At 37.8% G+C, this 17,871-nt stretch overlaps 2 protein-coding genes across 2 annotated transcripts in view; one reads left to right on the forward strand and one right to left on the reverse strand.

Moving 5' to 3' along the window:
• The first annotated feature begins 2,548 nt into the window (after window positions 1–2,548).
• Window positions 2,549–17,871, forward strand: part of UBAC2 (UBA domain containing 2) — an 86,380-nt gene continuing 71,057 nt past the window's right edge. Inside the window, exons 1-3 of the mRNA XM_010136920.1 lie at window positions 2,549–2,670; window positions 5,705–5,824; window positions 6,255–6,361. Coding sequence (XP_010135222.1) covers window positions 6,276–6,361 — 86 coding nt within the window. The 5' untranslated portion in view covers window positions 2,549–2,670; window positions 5,705–5,824; window positions 6,255–6,275. The remainder of the gene's footprint in view (window positions 2,671–5,704; window positions 5,825–6,254; window positions 6,362–17,871) is intronic.
• On the reverse strand, window positions 7,968–8,933 carry GPR18 (G protein-coupled receptor 18). Its single transcript, XM_010136931.1, has one exon. The coding sequence runs from the start codon at window positions 8,931–8,933 to the stop codon at window positions 7,968–7,970; it is 966 nt and encodes a 321-aa protein (XP_010135233.1).

Below are 17,871 nucleotides of genomic sequence, written 5' to 3' on the forward strand. Positions count from 1 at the left end.
ACTTGATGACATGCTTAAAAATAAGTATTTTTTCTCTGTAACGAAGTTGAAAGTGTCTAAGAGAAAAGCTGAAAGGAGGCTCATAATAAAATCGTGTGTTTACACTTTTAGAGAAAACAGATAAGGTTCCGTTGATAGGTTATCTTTTAATGCATTCAAATTAGGAACGAACTTGATAGGATAAAGTGTTTCAAGTGTGTATTACCTGTAATGTAAAAATGATCTAATGATATGAAAATTATAGTAAACTCTAAATATAAATATTAAACCTGTATGGAAATATATGGTCACAGTGGGAAATCTGGTGATTTGCTTGTTTAGTGATTTGTTTTTGTGGTAATGTGGTCCTTTTTTGAAAACTATTGTAAGATTAATGAGTTCTTGTAAAAATTTAAACTCATGAAATAATGTATTTGATATTAAAACCTTTGATAGTAAAATAAAATGTTTTATCAAGTTTTGGTTCAGAAATGTTTACTATTGTGGCTTCTACTATTGTTCTGATTTAGGTTGTACTTTCAAATATCTGTTTTATCCTAGTTATAAAACTGACCTTTTAACATTAACAAATGTTAATTTCATTAAGTTAACTAAGGGAGCACTGTCTGAGAATTCAAGTGAGTATGTGTGTGCATTGTGTGCACAATAACTTTCGGGCAGCTCCAGCTTCTTTTTTCCCCCAGTGTTGTGCATTACTCTGGCTGAAAATTTTTTTGAAGCATCCAACTAAATCAGAGGAATGAATAGTTTAAAAAAATGGACATCTAAAGACTATAGACTTTTTTTTCGGAGACCTAAAAAAAATCCGAAGAAAGATACTAAATTGGAAGGTGAATAGTTTTCTTGCATTAAAAATATTCAACCAGACTTTCTGCCTTCCATATGTGTCTTGCACAAAAAATCTAATCATAAAAGTAGAGCTTATGGTTAGCAGAGTAACGTCAACCTGTGTCACTCAAAATCCTTGCCTAATTTATATAAAAGGATAGTTCTTCAAGGCATTGATTACTTAAATGGAGTAAGGAAAGTGAGTCTGTAAATAATGAACTCCAGGGTATGGTTGTGGACTGAGAGTTTTAAGTGCAAGTTTACATTATGATACCCAAAGGAAGAGATCTTTTCTTCACATGCTGACCATCACAAGACTGCAGGCTTCAAGGTGGTGTGAGCTGAGAACAGCTAACAGTGCCCATCAAACTTGTTTTTGATGTCATCAGTTAGTACTTGGATGAGCTTACATTATGTAGTAAGAACTGTATTTTTGATGGCAGTGAGATTATGCCATGATTAAAATCTTGGTGCGTATTCCTTTTCTAGCAGTTCACTCTTCTAGAGTGCAGCAGATCTAGATGGAATCATTGGTGGTAGTCAGTTTATCTGGATAAGTGCTAAATGTTTCCTGTATTATACTTTTAATTATACTATATTTTACTTTTTTAGTTTTGTTCTTCCAATGCTCCTGCTCTTTATTTCCCATTAGTACTTTTAAAGTAGTCTTATTCCTCCTTTTGTTGCCTAAGAACGATGACAACAGAGCTACAGATTTTGTTAACGCCCTGCAGAAAAAATGCCCATTTATGTGAAAATCAGCATATTCCTTGCTATAAGTGGGGTGTTTGGGAAGGAAGTGAGTACGATCCAGGTTGCGTGTGTGAAAAGGAGAAAAGTAATAGAAGAAATAATATTTCAGAGTTTCTGTATTGGCTTGAATTCTTGGGCAAGAGTTTGTGTTTTGTTGCATCAGCTACACCAGCATCTTAGGATGGATTGCTGGGTATACTCCTGCAGGATATTCCACTTGGTGGATTTTAGTAAATGTGTGTTGCAGACTTCTCTGCCCTCTGCTTACTTCCTTCTGAATGGCCTTTTGCAAAGTCATGCTACTAGGGGGAAAGAAGTTCTGATCTCAGAAACGTCTTGATTTTATTAATTTTTAATTAATAATTGTAATGATTGAATGGAAGGAAGATGAATGTCATATAAATTAGTTTAGATTTATTTCCTTGAATGGTGTATCCAAGTGCAGTGAGAGGAAGTAAGTTTATTCAGGACATTTATTCAGGTGGTTCCTGCTTCATAGCCTCTAGAAAAAAAAGCTAATCTTAATCCCTAACATACATAAAGGTAACAAAGATGTTTGTTTTAAATAGATGTGCATGTATATTTTTCTAGTGAAAAAGAGTGATTGTTTGATTTCCTGAAATGTGAGTGAGCCTTAGGAGGGCTGGGTAGGAGGGCATGACCTCTATAGTTGCAGAGAGCTTAGGTTTAATTGTAGCCAAACAATCGATTTTGTGAGAGAATGTTGGAAACAAAATGTCTGATTAATATTTAACTGTCATTAATATCTCTATAGACTTTGACTGATGTGCTTTTTCTATCTTTTTGCAAGTTGTTGAGAACTTGGGAAGTTGTTCAGGTGAAAAGTCAGAGTGGTGCCACTGCTATTATGTTTTCCAATCACCTGTTTAAATGTCACTTACTAAATGGGAAAGACTTCTCTTTAAAACGACATTTTTGTTTGTTGGTTTTTGTCTTTAAGATAAAGCACCTTTGTCAAAGAGTCTGTTACTAGTCCCAAGTGCCATCTCGATTCTATTGACTCTGCTCTTCCAACATTATCAGAAGTTCTTTGCATATAACCTACAAGCTATAAAAGAGGATTTTCAGGTAAGAGTCAATTTATTTTGTGTGGGAAGAGACTGCAAACAACACTCTTCTATGCTATTTTTGTCCAATCTGTTTCTCCTCCGTTTTTTTCCCTTTGTAGTCGAGCTTGTTCTTGTCTTTTTTTATGTCACCCCAGTATACCACTTTTTGGAAAAAGTGAGAAAAACTGATCTGAAGTGATCAACATAGCTTTTCCCTTCTTTCATTTGTCTGGGAAATGATTGGGTTTGCATCATTTTTCCTTCCAGCCACTGGCATTTGGAAGCTTGCTGTGAATAGTGTGATTTAACTCATGAAATAATAGAAGTATTTTGATATGAATGTCAGTATCTTACTATGCTTCATTTTTGAGGCTGAAGAGGGCTATTGTGGTCAGTACTCTGATTATATATGATGTATTTGAACAACAGAGGCTATAACTTCCATGCTGTAACTTCTATGGTAGGTAGTTGTGGGAAACTAAAATTTACGTGCTGAATAGAACTGCTGCTTATAATTTGAAGATTCCAAATGATGGGGAAGTTTGTCACACTCCTCAGTAATCTGCTGAACTGGTTAATTATCTTACTAGACATTTCTTGCTCATTCCCAGTTCAAACTGAGATAATTTGTATCTTTTAGGTATTGCATATGTAATAGATAATAAGTTTTGTTCTCAGCTTAATTAAGAACCTTCTAGTATTAGTTGTAATTGTTGAAATAAGGCACTTAAGTGTTTAGGTAAGGCTTGTGGGGATTTGTTTGTGGGTTTTTTTTGTTTGTTTTGTTTCTTTTTTTTTCATTTTTGGAAATAGCAAACTACTGTTCAACAGAGAAGGGTCAGCAAATGCCTCTAATTATTTTACCCCACATTTTACAGTTAGATCAAAAGAAGTATGTAGTCAGCTTAATGTCTCTGAGAATGCTGACTGTAGCCTGTATGCCTTAAAAGATTATTAGACCTAGCTAGTCATACTCTGTGCTGTTGCATTCTGTGATCTTTCCCGTCAAGAGTAAGATTTATTGTAATGATGTAAACTTCAACTCTGCAAGAGCACTGCTCACATTTTCCAAGTGTCTTGCTACTGCTGTGCAGCAAAAATACATAAATTAACGTCTGCCGTTTAAAAGTGTTATAGTCAAGTGTTTAGGGAGGAGAAAGTCTGAGAAACTATGCAAGTTTTCAATGGAAATTTTGTGGGTTTGAGGTTTGTTTGCCTGTTTGCTTCCTTTCAGTTTGTCTTTAGAAGATACCTCTCTTTCCATTTGTTTGATCTGCTGAAAAGCAGTAGCAGCTGTTTTATTCAAAGAAACCATCTTTATTGTGTCTTAAGCATAAACATTTGTAAGTATCTGTGGAAGCTGTGATACTTTGATTGGGGTGCTTGGGGAAATTGTGAGTTTGTTTTTTTTTTTTCCTGGAGTTGTTTCGTTTATTGCCATAGCCTTTCAAGTAAGCTGTATACTATGTAATTGTGTAGGTCTCATATCAGGGAGAGCAGATCATTTAAAACCTGTCCAATGCTAATACTCAAATGAGAACAATTAGAAGAAAATTTGTTTAGAATAAATTCACCTGTGTGGGATGAGTTTAACGGCGTGGAACTTTTTCAGGGGCTGAACAAGACGTTTTGGATATTGGATATTAACACCGGTAAAATTGGTGGAGAGCATAGGAAATAAAGCGTGCAGTTGAAGAAGAGTACATTTAATTTGGAAGAAAAATATGTACTGTCCAAAACTTATAGTTCTTTGTCACCATACAGGGGATCCTCAAGAGCAATGAAGATGCAGTGTGTAAAAGAAGGATCTTGATTACATTAGACCTATGTATTTTTTAAGCTGGCTAAAGTAGAGCAATTAGGTTTAGAAGCCTTCCATAATCTGTGCAAGGGCTGTTTGGTTAATGTGTATCATGAAATGTTCAGGTGCAAGGTCACAGCTGTACCAATTTGAACTTCAGGAAGGGTGGTACTCAAGCTGCTGGCTAGGTTTTAACACTTGGCATATTGACATGGAACAGCTAGAACACTGAGGTCCCACTCTTTCTTTTTGTTGTCTTTTGGTAGACCAGGAAAGTTAGAGGTTGAAGCACTGGCTGAGGACTAAAGCCCCTGAGTTACGTAAGGCTCGGACAGAGAAGGACCTGTGAATATTGGTGAACAACAGGAGTCAACAGTGTGCTCTTGCCGCCAAGAAGGCCAGCTATCCCCTGGACTGTATTAATGAGAGTGTGGGCAGTAGGTCGAGGGAAGTGACCCGACTCCTCTAGCTGACACAGTGCTCTAGTTGTGGTCTCACAAATGCCCAGTTCTGGGATCCTCAATACATGAAAGATATGAACACACTGGAGTGGGTGTGCCAAGACAGTCAGAGGGTTGGACCATGTGACATACGAGAGGCTGAGAGAACTGGGTCTGCTCAGCCTCAGGAAGGAGACACCTTATTGCTGTCTACAGGTAGCTCATCAGAAGCTATAGAGAAGCTGGAGCTGAGCTCTGCTAGGAGGTGCACTGAGGTAGTGCAAAAGGTAGTGAATGCAAGGTGGAACATGGGAAATTCTGCCTAGATATAAGGATTTAATTTAGTAGTTTAAACCATGGCACAGGTTGCCCAGAGAGGTTGTGGAATACCCATTTCTGGAGGTGTACAAGATTCAACTTTACATGGCCCCAAGCAAGCTCATCTGATTAGACCTGCTTAGAGCAGTACACTGGACTAATTGGTATCTGGAGGTTGCTTAAAAAGTATTTTTTTATAATTCTACAGTTTACTTAGGGTTATAATTTCCATTTTTATTGACATTTACATGTGAACTAAGGACATAAAAATGTGTTTGACTTCATTTCAGTTGTAGATTTATTTCAATAGGTAGACCTCTTCCTTGAAGATATTTTGTGTTTTAGCAGGTATCTTGAACTCTCCATACCATTCTACTCTATTTCCTTCCTTGGGTGTACTGCATTTTTGGTATCTGACTTCAGTACTACTTTCACTCTGAGCAGAAATTCTGTAAAGAAAGAGAGACTTAACATGATGATCTTTAACCTTCCAGATTTGGAGACTTGTATGCGGGAGAACAATATGTCTTGATTTGAAAGACACATTCTGTAGCAGTCTGCTCATTTACAACTTTAGAATATTTGAAAGAAGATATGGCAGCAGAAAATTTTCAGTAAGTTCTAGTTACTTTTTTTTTTTTTTTACAGAAACTGTTATCCACACTGTTTAGAATCTTGTAGTCTTGGATTAATATTGCAGCTTTATTACTAAGATTTTGTATAGAGATAGATGTTAAAACAGTTTTAAAGAGAATTTGGTTTCTGTAAATCTAAATTAATATTGCAGTCAGTAGATTATTCTAATTAAAGTCTGCAGCCATTGAAGTGGCAGTTTGCAGACACAGAATTTAGTTTTGGTAATAAATGTAACTCAATTCTTCATTGTCTAGACATGTAGATCTGGAATTATGTTGTGCTAAAGACTTTATTCATCTTAATTGAACTAGTAGAGTGGTTTTCTTGTTTTTTCTTGTATTTAGAGAGATAGAAAAGCCTTATTTTTAAACTGTTGAATTAATTAAAATTATTTTTTTTTCTTTCCAGTCCTTTTTATTAGGTGCTTGGATGCTCTCAGCTTTGTTTGATCTTCTCCTTGTAGAAGTCGCTCAGTATATATTTGGCATCACCATCAACAGCTTGCCTTCTGGTTTGTAAGTAGCTCCTAGTCAATTGGTTATTTTAGATACAGTTTCAAGGGACTATTTTGTGCAGATTTTAATTTTAAAGAAAAACTTTCTTCATGTGACCCTTCAAATTAAATTTGTCTTTTGAACTGTAAAGGTGTAAAGGTTCTTGGCATAACTATTATATTTTCAAACATTAATTTCCTAGTTGTGATCTGTGGTTAATTAATTTATAATTTATCCACTTAATGATTTCTTGCCATTCTGTTAGTCCCATTTCCAGTCACCATGATTGAAACATAGCTTGCAGTGCACAAATTATTGACGTCTTTGGTTTTGTTCAGTTTAGTAAACCTGAAAACTCACATCAGGTTGGTGCTGGTTTCTTTCTTAAATCACAAAGACAGCACAACTGTAATTCATATCTTTATGTTCACTTCTAGGTGCATTTCATACTGGTATTTTGTATGTTTATGTTCCAAAAATTGAGTGCTAGAGCATGCTATTCCATTTAGTGCTTGCATCTGAAGTTCTTAAAGCTTTAAGGTATTTAGTGGTTCAGTTTTGTGCGATTTATATTTGAGATTTCTGCACTTAAGAGATATACATGTTACAGCAGAGCCATAGAGCTTGCAGAGCCTTTGTTGTTAAGCTTCTGACAGGTGAGGTCGGCTTCCTACAGACCTGAGTTTCCATATGTTGTGCATTACTCTGAGGTAATAATAAAAGTTCTTGGAGTGAGATATTTGATATATAACAGTATATTAGGCTTTTTTTATTTGTGCTGCTTTAGTGTATCTCTTGAAAGTAGTTAAAGGCTGGTTTAGTAAGGAAGAAAAAGCATACATGTTTCACATTATAAAGATGTACTTTTTGCAGTGCGTGAGTATTCAAAAGGAGTTGAAAGCTTGAGTAGTGCTCATCATGTTTGCTACCTTGAAGTCAGCTGCTAGGATATGGGCTGCTAGTGTGTCTGGACAAATTCGGTATTTTCATCTGTGTAAAAAGATACTTTGTGCAAGAGTAGGGTATAGTAAATGTGCACATCATACCCACAGGGAACTAATGAACAGTTTGACTATTATATACCTTTGGATGGTATTTTTATCAATGAGTGCAGAATATTGTTGGTTACAAAGAAATCTGCATTACAAAGAAGTTTTCAGTGAAATGAAATATGTTACCTACATGTGCTTTCTCTTTAAGTCATCCTAGCATTGATCTTGAGAGAATGAAGCTATTTTAAAAGTGTGGGATATACAGTAGTTTCAGGAGCATTTGGTTGTGCAAATATAAAAAATTAATATATACTTTGCATCATAATTCTTCAGTGTTGACAGCTTTATTCTACTAATAGTCACTTTTTCATGTCTGACAATATTCGTGATCTTTTGAGATGACAAAAGCATTGGAAAGTTTAACGCTGATACTGGGTTTTAGTTAATTTATGATTGACAAAAGCTGTTGAGCAAGTATAAAGAGATGCGATTATTATACTGCTTCTCTCGTATTTACAGTGCAATAAATCTCTGTAACTTCAGGCTATAGAACATTCTTCAGTGTGATCAAATTCTGGAATTTAGAAGAATCTCTCGCTTACATTATAGAAGTCCCCTGACACTTTTTTCTCTTTTTATATCATTTCACTGTTCATATTACTGAGTGATCTTACACTTCCAGTGCGAAAACTTTTCCTGCGCACGCTGCGAAGGTAATTGCGATAAAGGATTACACTGATGACTCTTGCCTGAAATTGTTTAGAAACAATATAGTACAGTATAACATCCAAGCATGTACTGAGATTCATGAGAAAGGTGGTAAAGGCTGCCCAGGGATTGTAAGTCGGACCTTCATCTTGCAACATCAGTAAGGCAAAGCAAATGTGGAAGGGTACAAAGCAGATGAGTACTTGAGCAATCAGAGTGACTATAATTCTTATGGATCTCTCCTTGGCCTTAGGCTTCAGTTTGGAAGTCTTGCCATGGATGAAATTGTAAATAATGACTAGGTAACACCCCATCATGATAAACAAGGGAATCAAAAAGAAAAAAATCAAGCGAGAGAAGTTCAGTGTATTTACTTCCTTTAAATGGATGATATCAAGCATTTTCGTGCAGGTGGTGAAATTCAAGGCTTTGTCTGGATCAGATTGTAAAAACAGCAGTGGGGATGTCGTGGCGAGGGTCATTACCCAGATTCCAGTGCAAGCCAGCACAGCCTTTTTTGTGTTTTTTAGTTCTTTGACATGTTTGGGCTGGACAATAGCCATAAATCTGTCTACACTTATAAAAGCGAGCAACCACAGGGCAATGGCTGGATAAAATATAGTGAAAGCACTGATAATCCGACAGAATGTGTCTCCAAAAGGCCACGTTTCTTTCCCATGGTAGATCATCCGAAAAGGCAAGGAAAATATAAAAATTAAGTCAAGTAATGCCACATTCATCATATATACAGTTATAGTTGTTCTCTTCTTTGTAGTGCAGCTGAAAACCCATAGTGCAGTGGCATTCACCAGCAATCCCACTGTGAATACAAAACTGTAGAAGACCAGTGATGCAATCCTGTATTCTTCAGGCTGGTCATTTCCAGTCGTCATATTTTAAGTTGTTGTACTTGATAAATACCCTAAAAGACAGATAAAATATGAAAAGTTATTCTCAATCAAATAAAAACTTTCTTCAAAAACAAACAAGAAGATTGTTGTAGGATGGGGTTTCATGATGAAATTGTATTGTTTAGCTGTGACAATGTGCTAACTTTGCTTTTTCTGACTACAGATACATTACTGTGCTCTTAAGAAAGTACATGTACTGTCAGACTTGGGAGAAATAGTATTTATAAACAAGTTTTAATTAAATATTTTTAATTACTTAAGAGACCAAAAAGTCAAGATTGACCAGCTACTTTGAGAGTGCTTCAGTAGCTGATAATTAGATTGAAACAGCTGTAATTGAGGTAACAGAGCTATTTTCTAAATAAAATATTTCTTCAAGTTGTTGCTGTTGAAAAATTAATGACTAAAACTAGTTTTGGAAAGAAATGAGTGTGGCATGTAGTGATGTTTGGATATGCAAAGTGAAGTATTGACTTTTCATTTCATCTCTGTAGGAACTACCTAGCTCCCAAAGAACAGGTGCTTGCCATTGCTCATAAAAGACACTATTTTAATAACTATGTAGCTTCTAATGCAGTATTTAGTTTGAGGGCATCAGAATCAACCACCTGACATGTGAATGAGATGAACAGATTGATAGACTTCCTATTTAAAAAAGTAAAAAGACAGGAAGCAACGAAGTCTCCATCCAGGTCCTATGTGAACAGTATTTGTTGGAGGGGAAAGTTTCTGGCTGGTAGCAGCTGCTCCAGAGCACGGTTGCGTTCCTTCTGTCAGCTTCTTGGTCATAGCAGTCGGACATCTGAAATGTCATTATGCAGACTCAGGTGATGATTGCCGGAAGAGATTGTCCCCTGGTTTACTTGGGAGCCATTGGAGGATGGCAGGCCTTACCTGGTGTAGATATGGGTGCTTTGGTTAACCCCCACCCCGCAGCTTTCCCGGCTCTTGCTGTGGTCACAGTTTCATAACTTTGCATAGGAGATTTCCTCTTGTTCTGCCTTTTACCCAGCCCTGTGGCAGCTTTGTGAAAAGGGAGAAGGAAAGATTTAGTTTTTTGTCTGATCTTTGCACTTGTGACAGACAGCCAAGTAAGTCACAGGATCTGTTAGACCCCAAAACTGTTCTCAAGAGCAGAAAAGTGCATAGTTTCTGTGCATTTTATCTCCAAAGTGGAGAAAGCTTTTAGAAAATGCTAATTGTTACTGCCCATCTGGTTTATGCTTTCACTGTAATGTTACCAGGTACTTTTTTCAGTGGTATAGGAATTCATAGGAGGGGATTGAACCAGTGTTTATTAATCTAACATTTTGGTTTGACGCTGGCAAATATCAGCTGCTTTTGAGAGGAGTATCCATGGGTTAACTAACTTAAGGATGACCTATTAAATCTTTCTCCAGGTTAGTTTCTGCCTTGAAATATGAAGTTTGGACTTCTGACTTTCTTACAATTCTACTGTTTACAGATACATTAAAAAAACCCTATGCATGCAAATATCTAGCCATAAACTTTTATTATAGAAATTTATTCTTTTTTAGGAGTACAAACCAAAAAGGTGTGTTTTCTGTAATTAGAACATTAGAACATATAATTAGAATATTCATGTTTTGTATAGGAAAGCTATGCATATAATACAGACAGGAAGGAGGTTTGCAGGGCATCTGTATGAATGCCTCTAAAATACCTCATTGTGTGAAGAACACTAAAAATAAATAAATTGGAGTGAAAGCAGACCTAATGGAAAGGTGGATGGCATATCCTTGAAAGAATTTTTGTAGCATGCGCTTGTAGCACAGTTGAATTATTCTCTGGTATACTGTCCTGCTTTCATCACTGTGGCATGAGATTGTCCAAATATTGCTTAACACACCCCCACCCTCTGCACATTTTGAGTGTTTTTGTCTTTTTTATTCTGGTGGTTGTTTTTGTTTGGTTTTTTTTTTTTTCTCTCTCTTGCTAGTGGTTGTGTGTGACATAGTGTGTGGCTACCTCTCCCAAGATCCTGACTAATTTAGCTGATGAATTGAGTAGCAACGTGTAGGATATGTAGAAGAATTCACTTTTTATAGATTAATGTTAATAAACACCATGGATTTTGGTTTTGGTTTTGGTTTTCTCTCCTCTGAACTTGCAGTGACTGTAATGGTTTTAGGTCAGGTCCTGTTTTTGAAATAACCAGCAGGCTGATGTTTATGGGAAGAGAGGAAGCTGAACCTGGTGTGAGCTTCTATCAGGAAAACCTGTGGCTTCATGTCTTGTTTACTGGTAATTTAAAGTTTGTACCAGTTCTGAGATATATCAAAGAATGGACCTACTCTAACAAAAAGCATTTGGTTTTTTTTTTTTTTGTTTAGCTGTTGAAGACACTGTTTCCAGACTTTGTTGGTTTAAATACATGCTACTGTTATAATTAGGTTTTTCTCCTAAATTTAGTTTTAAAGAATCTAAAATTTAACATTGATATAGGTAGGAAATACTGAGATTTTTAAAAAGCTTGCAGTTACCTATCTGCATTTATTCATGAATGCAGATGTTCTGCTTTTTCATCAGTACCTGTCTTCAGGGAATTCAGGCTGGCATCTCTCAGGTCAGATCTTTGGGTGCTTCTGAGTGAATGATTTTGCCCTAGTTGCCATTTTTCATAAAGGGAACACTTATTCATTAAACCACTTGCTTAAGAGTCCCTTGAGTCACTGTTTTCTGGATGTCTATATGAATTCTGAATGATTACTCCGATGTTGGTCCATATGTTTTATCAATCTGTTTTAATTTTTTAATGAAAGCTGAGGTCCTGAATGTCTAAAGTGAATTGTGAAGCCCATCAAGGTGCTGTGTACAAAACCAAAGACTTTCAGAACAAAACCAGAATGAAATCTTTTCCTCTCAGGTTCTTAACTATGCAGCAGTGACTCCATTTAAAGGTTTATGTGCATATCTCTCTTCCCAATCCCCTTGTTTTTTTCATTGGCTGTCCGTTAAAATTGCTTACATTTCTCTGAGGAGACATGGCTTTCAGTGAAGCACAGAGAGACCAAGCAACAAAATCTCCTGATTTTAGCTTAACAAAAAAACCCGTTTTTCCTTTAGTGATACTGTACTTACCAGTGCTTTTAGTTATTGCATATTTTTGAATTTACTGCTAAAATCCTAAACAACAGTATTTATGGTACTGTGCTTTTACAAATTAAGTAATTTTGCTTTAAATGTTATTTGCAGAATGCTGCTGATACATTGAAAGTGTATTAAATAATTAAATATCTTTTCATTAGTTCTAGAATTAATGCCCATATTCAGCTTCTGAAGGAAGAAATCTATCTAAGCAACATTTGTAAACATCCAAGTTACTTTGATAGCATAGCATAATGGATTGTTACTCACTTTTTCTGTACTACGAAGTTCCTTCAGAGATGCTCCTTTCATAGCCCCAAATCTGTAGAAGGTTTAAACTTCCTCTTCGCTGCTCAGCTTCACGTGGCTAAAATAGCTTCTCTTCACAGGCAGGAAACAATGAGGTAATCTAGCTAGTTCTGAGCTTTTTTATTGGTCATACTTAAAAGTTAAAAAGTTAATACGTGTGATGTCTGTGAACTGATATTTCTAGGACCTGTCAACAGTCAAACCTTTATAATATTTCCAGTGTAGTCACACCGGGCTGTTGTACTATGTATCTTTCTAAAATACATTTTAAAATGTTTGTGGTATAATGAAAGCATATTTTTTGTTAATTTTTACGTGCAAAGTTATCTGCAAGAATACAGATCATGGTTATGCAGATGTTTCTAATAAGCACAGTGTAAATGTATTTTCTGTAGAGCATGGTCTGTTTTTTGTGGAAATCCCCATTTTATTTATATTGCCTTGGATAGTAGTCAGTCTGAAAGTGACAGAAACTTGCTACGTTTGAAATGAGAAGTTTGATTCACTTGAATACACACTTCATTTATGCCTGTACTTACCATGTTTTACTAACACAACAACGTTTTATATATTTTTTTTGCTGTCTAAAATAATAACATGCCTATTTAAGAGTTTCGCAGAAAAATACTCTGTGAAGAGAGGTTTTAGTCTTTGTTAAAATGGAGTTAGATCTCTGAACTGTGTCACTGCAACAGACATCATGTTTGATGGGATGAGAGTGATCACAAAGGCTAACAGGTAAAATAGAACTAATTTTGTGCATTTTCTCTTTGTCAACTTGAAAAAAAGATCCAGCCTTTGAGCAAGCCATTCAGAGAAGGAGATGATTCCAAATCCTCTGTAGAGCCCTTGCTAGCTCCAGGTCTCTGATGAGCCTTTGGGACATTGAAGCATACTACCTTGTGACCTCCTTCTCTCCACCTCCCCCCACCGCCCCCAAATGAAGCAGAGAGATGTGTGTTGAGCAGGGGAACAGTAATATTTCAGCCTGCCCCTGGCGTGCAGGCAAGAATTTGCCAGGATATATCTGTGATGCAAGAATCAACAAAGTCCCGCAGTTCAGACGTAGCCAGGATCAGGTTTGTTTGTGGGGGCGTCTTTCTTCACTGACTGTAAAAGTTATGTAGGTAGGTGGTCCTCACTTAGTGCTAAAGATAACTTCTGTGAAAAATACCCTCTGCTGGCGTAATGTAATTTGTCTCATCTGAAAAGGTTTGTGGTAGTATGTAGGTGTTTGCATAGGTCAGTGTGATCAGTGAAGTAGTCAAGGGAGGGACGTGGGTATGGTTTTCACTGTGTACATTAGTAATACCCTTAAATATTTGGTCTTTCCTTTTTAGATGAACTAATACCAAATTTTGGGGATCATTCCAAGACCTCTTAAATGCAATGAGCTGCAAATTCTACCCCTACCATCCTGTAGAAATATAATTCTATTAAAAAGTGCTTAATATTTTAGGATTAAGGAGTATCTTAAAAGCAGTAACCAGTGTTGAAAACTCTTCAGTGGCTTTATCATTAGCAAAACAACTCTGGAACATACTTCAGCAGAATGAGTCACTCATAACAGCGTTCAAGTTTAGTGAAAGCTCATTGAAATTCAGTGACATTCTGAGAAGAAAAATTAGTTCTATCCCAGCCAAAACCAGGACAGTCGTATATATTTATAAAATGTTTAAAAAAGACTGTGTTGCTCCTGGAAGAGAGTAACTAGGCTTTTGAACTCTCCTCAGCAAGAGTACTTTATTTTGGGAAAAATAACATACAGAAGACTGGAGGTCTCTTCCCACCTGAATTGTGCTGTGAATGTACTGAAATAAGCAAGTGGATAGACAGTGCCCCCCTTAGCTAAAGAGGGAGTACAAAAGTAATTCTGGATTTGGATGGAAACCAGGCAGATGTTGAAGCTGAGATTGGAAAATCTGTGTGTGGAAAACTGCCGCTTGACTTGCTGTCTGCTTGAGGAAAGGTTGGAAGGGTGAGGTTTTATAGCTGTGTCCCATTTTGTCAGAAGAGGGTGGTTGATGTCTAGATCCTACAGGGGAAGTCATGCCTTCTGAGGGCAGCTGGTATCAAGTCACATGTCTAAGTAGTTTACACAGGTGGATAATAGCAGCCCAGCTGACTTTCCTGGCAGGTTAACTGTGCAGCTGGTTTGCTCTAACATATACATGTCAGTCTGTGTTCTGCTTTCACTCAGGCTTTTCACAGCCTGCCTGCAGAGAAGCAGCAGCTGAACCCCTCTGCTGCTGACAGGCTGGAAGGCCTTCCTCCTGAGTGTGGAGGGGCAGCTCTGTCTGGCTGTGATGTGCTGAAAGGAGGTGTTAGCACAACCAGCAAGCGTGTGCTCATTTTTGCCTAGCTGCTAAGGCTGGCTGCAGCTGCAGGGTAATAAACATTTGGATGTGAACACCCGAGTGAAAAGTTGCACTGTGGTTTTCAAGAGGCGGTGGGCCACTCTGCTGTGCTGCGTTCCCCTGGTGCTTTGGTTTCTGTTGTAGGAAGCACCTGACTCTATTTTTGTTTTCTTCTCCTTCTGTACTATCAGCTAGAGATGAGGGTCTTGTATTGATTTCCCTCAGATGGGTGAGTACTTCCATCGCTCCAGCTTTTACTGAAATAAATGCTCGGTTCTCTCCAGGGTCTTTTATTACTATTCTGAAATTTGGGGAGTAAAGAAGATTTTTGTGTGTGTTATCTTGTGTTAAAGCCATTTTTGTGTAGTTTAAAGCTAAGCCAATGAACCTCACATCTGAGGATAACTGCACATGGCCTATTACATGTGGTCTCTTACTCACTAACTGGCAGTAAGCCTTAGAAGAAATGAGCTTCATCATTTGCAACAACGTGGAAGTGCAGCACTGAAGAGATTGTCTTCATGCTGCTGCTTTCAGGAGTAATGTACTGCTGGGTCCTTCAGTGGTTTAGTCATGGTACAGAAAAGGATGTTTTGCTTGTCCACTTACCGTGTAACATGAGCTTTGTCCAGCTGATACAGAGGAGTTCTGCACACAAAGGGGCAGAAGGATCACCCTCCGCTTCAGTTTGATAAGAATCGGGCTTGAGCTTTTGTTCTCCTTCTCCTTCCAAACTTTCCATCTCTTGGAGGTATTGAAAAGAAAGAACTGAAGCTTCTTGGACAGTCCAGTGCACCAGTGGTGCCGAAAGCAACTCTCCCACGTGTCGGTGTGTTAACTTACTGGTTTGCTGTTGTGGGTGAGTTCATATGCAGTTTGGGGTTACTGTTCTCAACCTTGATGAAATTTTGTTTCTTTTTTTTTAATTTCCATATTGTGTTGTACCATAGTGAAGGTTTAAGAAAAGACTCCTGGTTAAAAGTTGTTGTGGCACTGAATAAACATAAACTTACTGCAATTGCTTCCGGTTTACCATGTGGGTGTTACTCAGAGGCTGCGTCATGGCTTAGCTGTCCCTCCTCTCCCACTCCTCAACCTGCAAGCAAGTATAGATGTTGTGTGCAGCAGAGCGGAAGGAATGGGAAACAGAGCAGCTTAAGAGGACTGCAGCCTTGTTAGCTGCAGGACTGACAAGTCCTAATTACTGTCACATTTTGCTTTCACTTCTGTGTTTTGCCAGACTTTGGTATGGTTTGGGGCATGAGTGCCTGATTTTTTCCTTTTTTTCCTAAAAAAAAAAATCAGTAATGACTTGACATTCCACGGTTTTCCTGGCGTTGTTTTTTTTCCCCTCCTCCTTTTGTACAGCCAGGACACACTCTGTGTCACTAAATACCCTAAAAAAATACAGTGCATCTGGCTTGCAGTTCTTCCATTCAGCAGCATCAGCCTTTGAAAGAAGCAATACTTGAAAAATAAATTGAAATGAAAGTTGCATCTCTAAGATGTCTGAGCATGGGATGGTTGGCTAGAGACAGTGGTTTGTTATGCAGCAGCAGTCTCAAAATATACGTAGTCTAATATTAGCTCATGGTAAATCCCAACACAGCTCCATGCTTGTTGATTAATCCACATCACCTCAGGCAAATTTCTTGAAATGTTGTGTCTGTGTTTTGCTTTCCACCTGTATTCTGTAGTGTTGGGAAGCAGCTTTTCTTCCCCAAAAGTACAGATTTCTCATGACAAATATTTCATAGTTGTTAAAAACCTGCATGAATACTCAGTTTTTTCTTTTCTTTTTAAAATCTGTATGCATTGTCAGGAGCTATGCAATGAGTTAGTTGTTACAGCTTGGAAATGTCTAGGGGAGCTTTTTCAAATACTTTCCTCACTAAGTATGCGGTATGTGATATGTTTACTATTAAACTGCTCTTAAAAGTCTCGGGTGCATAGGACTACTGTTCTGAAACTTGATAGGCTTCCCAGGGATAGAGTTAATGTTTGAAGAGAAGTGTCTTTATTGGGAGCTGCTGATACTCAGATTCCTTTGGTGAAATCTAGTGCAGAAGTAGGGAAAATAATTTTGACTCCTACAGACTTCAGGAGCTTGGACAACCTCTACTTAGTTATTAGTCTGAGTATATACAATCAGAAATGAAATAAGTAAAAATGGCTATATATAAGCTTTACCACACAATGAAGTGTTTAATCAAAAATACCTGGTGAACTGTGCAAGTACTTGTCTTAGATTAAGGGCTGCCCCTTAGATTCGAGGGCACCTTGTTGTGTGTTGCGTTGTGTGCATGGTGCCTGGCCCTGGCAGGTAACTTTGAAGTGACAGTCTTCTAGTGTTGTTCTGCCTGTGCCACCTGTCACAGATTAACAAACACAATGTGTTGAGGTTGTGAATCCCGGTGTGCTGTGGTGGAGTTGAGCTGACACAAGAGGGAGCATTCAAGATGATAAAGGGGCAGGCGCAAGCCAGACAGGGACATGGCAGCTCAATTCCTGTCACAAAGCAGCGCATCTGGTTAGTTAGGATCTCTGCAGGGCAAGGATTGCTTGGTGTCCAGGCTCAGCACTGTCCTTGGAAGGAAATGGAGGAGAAATTGAGTCTGACTATGCTCAGTACACCTGAACGCTGGGACAAGGCCAGCTGCTGCTGTGAGCTGGCCGAGGAAGACAGGCTATGTGGCTGCGAGGAGGGGATTTCAGAGAAGCCACTGTCTATGCTGGGTCCTGTCAGGTGACTTTATGCCTTCTAACCAACTATTCAATCACACACGCATGAACTTTAAAGGGAAGGAGATGAAAATCCTGAGCTTTATCACGACAAGAAGCCTAGCAGAAGATGACAGGACGTAGATTTGAAGTTTAGTAATTTAAGCAGCAGTTTTACTTATGTAGACATTGTGTTAGTAAAGATGGCTTTAAGAAAGCATGGGCTAGAGAAGCTGAGCTGGAACTTGTGAAACTCATGTTCTCTGCCACTTTCTTTCTTTGCCTCCAAATCATACTGTCTGTCAATGCATTTTTATTTTTGTCCTAGAACATCTGGGACGTTGCTTCTATTAGCTTGTAACTGAGCTCTGTGCTATGTGTAATAGGGGTCACCAAATTTTCAGCACTTACCCAACCAGCAGACA

Source organism: Buceros rhinoceros, unplaced genomic scaffold, assembly GCF_000710305.1.
Source record: "Buceros rhinoceros silvestris isolate BGI_N320 unplaced genomic scaffold, ASM71030v1 scaffold11080, whole genome shotgun sequence".
Taxonomy (NCBI): Eukaryota; Metazoa; Chordata; class Aves; order Bucerotiformes; family Bucerotidae; genus Buceros; species Buceros rhinoceros.